Here is a 6,484-nt window from a genome sequence, read left to right on the forward strand (position 1 = left end):
TCCTCTTTTCTCGATAGCATCTGTTCCGTTTGAACAGGGGCCTACTTGCCAAAATTTCCGATTTCCGAATTCCGATGCTTGTTTGCCTTTTTTCTTATATTTTTCATAACGATTGTGTATTTTAAAAATTAGATACAGTAAAAAAATTCAATAAATAATTTCGAGTAATTTCTTACTATACATATATTTTCTTTATAAAATATTGCCAATATTGATATTGAACATTCGAAAAGACCAATGTTTTTGCTAAGTGTTATTTTTCTTTTTAGTACCATTTTTAACAACAATCTTTTTCTTACTTTCGAATTATGTATTTTCGTGTACTTCATTAATATTGAATTCTTCACCACTCTTCTTATTCTCGTTACCTCTCTTTCTTTCTCTTTCTCTCTCTCTTTCTCTTACACATTGATCGATTCCGCACCCGGTCTTTTTGCTTTATTCCACCGGATGGTATCACAATTCATCAATGAAACATGACTAGCTACCGGTATTTCGGTAGGCTCATTTATCGAGCGGTGGTGCCTTCTAATTGGTCCGTGTTTTTCTTTCCTTTTTCCTTCCGTTCGGTCGACGGCGATGCATTCATCGTTTTTATTGTTATTCACGTCAAAAAGATAATTTTTAATAATTCTAATTTAAATTATCATCGATATTGACTAGAAAAAGAAAAAAAAAAAATTAAAAACAAATGATTAATTGATTAATAATAATTTAAGAAAAAAGAAAAAAATAAAAATTGCAATAATATTTTAAGGTTAATATTTAAACGTATATATACACGGAATTACATAAGAATGCAGATGACGTTCTTATTTACAATAAAAGTGAAAAACAATGACGTACGCACGCCGGAATGTACGGATATTTACGTCAACGAAGGAACTCTCGTCTTAATGGGTTATATGGTGGTCCAGGAAAAGGAAAAAAAAAAAAAGAAAAAAAAGGTCGGCCGTATCTCGTCCTAATATCGGAATGCGACCACGCACCGGAAGTCTTAAAAACCCGTCTTATCTTCACAAAATTCTCGGCAACGTATCATCTTCTTCTTGACTCGTCCTGTTTCCTCCGCCCCTCCCTCTTCCCCTCCTCGCCTACTTTCGATGAATGATTATCGACCCGTTGGCTCGTCTCTGAACTCGAAAATTAGCTACTCGTAAATGTAGCTACTGTTACGCGTTTTATTTTATCGTTTTATCCACCAGCAATTAGTCGTACCATTATCTTTCGAAAGTTCTGCTATCTTAATAGAAGAAAGTCTTGGAATAACACGTGTATACACAGTTATGTGATAAATATTTTTATTCTCTATTTCTATCCGATCCTCTCTCTCTCTCTAATTTCATCCTGCTTACTTTTTAGAAAGCTTGTTAAATTATATCGTTAATTAAAACAAGATCATTAAACGCAATGAACATCAATCAATACCACGATAATTAGAAGAATATTTTTAATTATTTTATCTCTTATCTTATTTCTCTCTCTCGAATTCGAGAATTAAAAAATTATTCTCCCAGAATTTTTCCTCCTCCTGAAATGAAATTCACACGTTTATATTCATTATCTCATAGAAATTATCATTAGAATTAAATATATGAAATTTTATTTATTTAATTTATATATGTATATAGAGAATTTAAAGGATTTGTTTCGTTCTCTCTCCAATCGTGGAGAGCCCGCGGGACAGCTTGTTTGTAGGTGCATCGGTGCGTTTATTTCTACGTTGTCGTCGTGTCTCGCCGCATCGGCGAAGCCGAATCCGGACAGCATGCGTCACTAGTTATTTTTGCGGTCGAACAGGCACACACGCTTACATTCGCATAGCGTTCCACTGTATTTATGTTACGGTGACAGTGGTTTATGCCTTACCTTAATATTTTGTTTTCCTTCCAAGTACGGAACTCCGACTTGCGACTGAATCGAGAGTTCCCGTTTAAACGTGGCCCACGCAAACGCAAGATGTTACACCGGATCAAAACAATATTAATACATCCAGTTTTCTCGCGTTAATTTTTAAAAACAAGCGATATAATAAAAATTATCTCGACTATTATCAATCAGGGATGAATTGAATTTTTTTTAACGATTTAATAATCTTATTGATCTGATATTTGAATACTTACAAATTAGTTTTTTTTTTTGGGGGGGGTTAATAGATTTTTTAACTTCAAAGCATCTAATTTTAAAATCACAATTTTTTCTATTGCAGTATGCTGGAATTCGTATTGGTCCCGTTGTTAAGAAAGATGTTATGAAGGCCTCTATCATGTTGGAGCATGACAGTCAGTGAGTAGCTTTTTTTAAAAGATTCTATATAAAAAAAAAGGTATAAATTTTAAAACTCTTGATAAAAACAATAAATGTTTCATTTTTAGTGAATATATTAAGAAAATTTGGAATTCTTTCACATCTCTAATGTATAGTCACAGTATCTTTTTATTTGATTTTTATTTGACGAATATTGATCAATTTACAGATATGCCACCATCCTCGCATTCGATGTAAAGATAGAAAGAGATGCTCAAGAATTGGCCGATTCGCTTGGAGTTAAAATTTTCCAAGCGGATATTATTTACCATCTCTTTGATAAGTTCACTGCATATAGAGAGGAGTTGAAGCAACGTAAACGTGACGAGAACAAGCATATTGCTGTGTTTCCTTGCAAACTTCGTATTTTGCCACAGGTAATGGAAATAATGGAACTGTGTTCTAATAACGTATATCATATATCATATTGTTTTAAGTTATCATATATGTAACTGCAAAAAGAAACAATTATTTTCTTTATAACATATTTGATATATAATAATATATAATATAATATATAACAATAATAGTATAGTAATCTATAATTTAAAATCAATAAAATTGGAAAATATATCTACAGAGAAAACTGTGAAATTCTTTTTTTAAATATCTATTCATAAACGAAAGTTAGAAGAAAGTTAGAAGTGATCAATTTAGCTTTTGAATAATACAAATATAAATAAAAGTTTTTCAAGATATTTTTATTTATATGTAATTTATATTAATGTTTTATTTATATTATTTATATCATTATGATTCTTATCCTACCATTTGCCACAAAAACACTCTTTCTTAAGAAAAATATTCTTCTTCTTTTTTAGTACATCTTCAATTCTCGAGATCCCATCGTAATGGGAGTGATGGTAGAAGCTGGGATCGTGAAAGAAGGGACACCGCTTTGCGTACCCAGTAAAGATGTGAGTACTAATTTTTTTTTTATTTTTTTCATAAATTTTGATCACGTTAACGCATGCTAAATTTAATCATAATATATTTTACTACACTTGACAAAATCAAGAAAAATGAAATATATTTAGAATTTAGATAGAAAGCAATATGATATCTTAGAAAAATATATCTAGTGACAAATTTTAATTCTCTAGTAATAATAATACCATAGATCTTGGAAGACGCATACTTATCTCTATTTTCAATTTTTTATTTATTCATCACTTTATTATTTGTATCTTGTTAGTTTATCGTCATTCTAATACTCCATGATTTATTTGTTATAATAAATTATTAATTTCTAAATTCCAAATGAAATCTAAAAATAACGATCGATTAGAATTCATTCGTTTCATAAGCGAGAAAAACGTGTGTTTACAGAGGGTTAAAATCTGAAATTAGAATTAAAAATTATTAGAAATGCGTTATATCAAAGTATACAAATCGAAAAGGAAGTCCTGTCGCGAGATCACATGAAACAGTGTCGAGAATTAATTTAAAGTCAGATGCTAGTCGTGTGTGTTTCTTTTCTTCATCGCTTTTGAATATGATAATCGGCGAATTCGAGCCAGAATCCTTAAGGAGCCATGCGATTCGAGTTCTCTGTGTCGAGCGATCGATTTGTCGGCGCGTAGGTGAACTTGTTCGAGGAAAATACACTTATCCAATTGGTTGATCGATGGATGGATTTCGATCAAACAGTCGAATACGCGAATCGTTCGAGCCAGTTTTCTTTAGTTTCTTTTTCTTTTTCATACGTGCGATTAATGTCAACGTCTTCCAATTTATGCGATATTTTCTCCGTTAATCGTTCGAGATTTCTTTCTAAATCTCCTTATTGACAAATTTTTATACTAAGTCAATATAAAATAAGCCATAATATTTTCTTAAAAAGATATTTTTTTCTTTTTCGAAAGAAAATAAACTTGTTTGATTTTTCAGTTAGTCTAGTAGATGATTTGACAACAATATGGCGGCTAAATAATATGGTGGCTATACGTTACGTCGATAATGTAGACACTTATAAATATCGATTTCTTTTTAAGAGAACACTAGACATCAAAAGATTAAACTTTCACATACCTATGTTTCCGTATATTCTATGTATCAAATAGTTTTAGCTAGATATCGTAATGAAAAAGTTAAAAGGTAATAGAGAGATACGGATGTTTCAAACGTTTGGAAAATTTGATGAAATTATCAAACTGGTCCCATCGACGATCGAGTTCCTTTTCCATTTCCCGTAGGAGTTGAACTAGTGGGTAGTTTCGTTTGCTGCCTCGCCTTACGCGGTAGCACGTGAACGTTACAGGTTGCCTAGCCTCGAATTCGTAGGCGTAGCAATGCCATTAGCAGCCTGCAAATTCTCCATAAACAAAAATTCCAAGTATATTCTCGTGAAGCACACCCACGCCTTCTGGTGACCGTGCTCGCCAACCGAAATGATTTATTAGGCAAACGGTTTTCGCCCCTCCGAATGGTCGCGTTCTTTGCGCAAGAATCGTTTCGAATTTTCGTTGCGTAGGAATCGAGTTGATTTATCTGGACATAAGTATTCTCCACGCTCGTTTAAGAAACATTCAATTATTTGACTTGACAACATTCAATTATTTCGTCAAATTTGAACGCCAATCTATTGTGAATTGTGATACATACTATATCTTTGTTGTCAATTCTCTAACTGTTTTACCGGTGTACACATGTTTTATCGATCGATATATTGTGTCAAATTGAGTTACCTTACCATTCTATCTTCGATAATATTCTGTTACTAATCTTTCTTATTGTTTTGAATAAGTGATGAGAAATCTATGAGCACATATACACATATACACTCCCATTCTTAAATATTTGGATACTTTGATCGATTTGTAAGTAATGGTAGTTACTAAAATTAAGAATGAGTTAACGAAGAATAGTAGAAGAGAATAATAGTAATTTTGAGGGAAATCATCTTTTTTTACATCCACAATTAATGGAGATATTTGTAAAGATTTTATTCGTAATTCTAACTATCTCATTTTTAAAAATTTAATACTTATTTTGGATACGAATCATTATAAATATATTAAGTTGATATCCTAACCTCAAAAAACTTAATGAAATATGTATCAACTTTTACATTTCACAAAGATGAAATTGTAAACGAAAAAATAGTTTTTATATAAGTATTACATAATATACAATTTTAAATAAATTTCTACTCTAAGTGCAATATGCAAAACTTAAGTAATTAATAAATATAACAATATATATTTCAAAAATTAAATGGATAATACTATGCATATCTATTTCAATCTATTTCCATATATTCTCTTCTAAATATTCTTTGTGCAAAAATTTTATCCAAAATTCTATTTTATTTATTATTTATTTTTCCAATTATTATATACAAAAATCTTAATACATATTTGTGAACTTCTCTGTGAACTACTATACATCGATTGAAAATCAAAATCGTTGTAGCAGAACGATCAATCGAACAGTAAAGAGAAAGAGTATGAGAGGCGATGAAGTGGTAGTGATCGGACATTGCTCCTATGGGTCTAGATTTCGAATTCAAATGGGAGTATAAATTATTCGATCCAATAATATCGAAGCGTATGTGGGTGATAGAAACGCGTAAAATTCGTGGCAAGTAAGTTGTAACCCCGTATCCTATGTATGCTTTCGAACGTTTCTCGCCCGCGCGTAGAAAGCAGCTCCGACCACGTTGTTGGCCCACGCGTCCTCCACTTCAAATCGTACATGCTTCTTTCGGCCCTACCCCTTTCGACGTTGCATTTTGATTTTTTCTCTGAATCCAATTGATATTTAATTACTCAACAAATAGTATTTATAAATCTCTAATATTGATAATTATCATAAGATCAGAATCGACAATACATGTCCATTTCATGATAATTCTTTTTCGATGGGATATCTTACGACGAGCAACTCGAAGTTATTTCATTCTAATTTACTTAGATTCGAAATTTTTCGTTGCATTTTCATCTTTCTTTAAATTTTATTTGCAATTATACTCTTACTCGATTATTTTCAAATGAATATATATTTTCATAACGCTTTATATTTCATTTTTATAATATGTATGTGAATTCTATATACGTAAATATAATAATTAAATATTTTTGAAGCTACATACATTTGTTCTTCGTCCGATTCGTACACACCTTCATTTCTATATGCCAATATATATATATATATATATATATATATATCTATAAAT

General features: G+C 31.0%; 1 protein-coding gene across 2 annotated transcripts in view; it reads left to right on the forward strand.

Moving 5' to 3' along the window:
• Window positions 1–6,484, forward strand: part of LOC102674727 (eukaryotic translation initiation factor 5B) — a 34,977-nt gene that overhangs the window by 9,682 nt on the left and 18,811 nt on the right. For both annotated transcript variants that reach the window (XM_006611194.2, XM_006611195.2), the window contains 3 exons: window positions 2,210–2,286; window positions 2,477–2,684; window positions 3,129–3,224. In XM_006611194.2, the coding sequence (XP_006611257.1) occupies window positions 2,210–2,286; window positions 2,477–2,684; window positions 3,129–3,224 (381 nt within the window). The remainder of the gene's footprint in view (window positions 1–2,209; window positions 2,287–2,476; window positions 2,685–3,128; window positions 3,225–6,484) is intronic.

The sequence above is a fragment of the Apis dorsata genome, unplaced genomic scaffold (assembly GCF_000469605.1).
Source record: "Apis dorsata unplaced genomic scaffold, Apis dorsata 1.3 scaffold_85, whole genome shotgun sequence".
NCBI classification, from domain to species: Eukaryota; Metazoa; Arthropoda; class Insecta; order Hymenoptera; family Apidae; genus Apis; species Apis dorsata.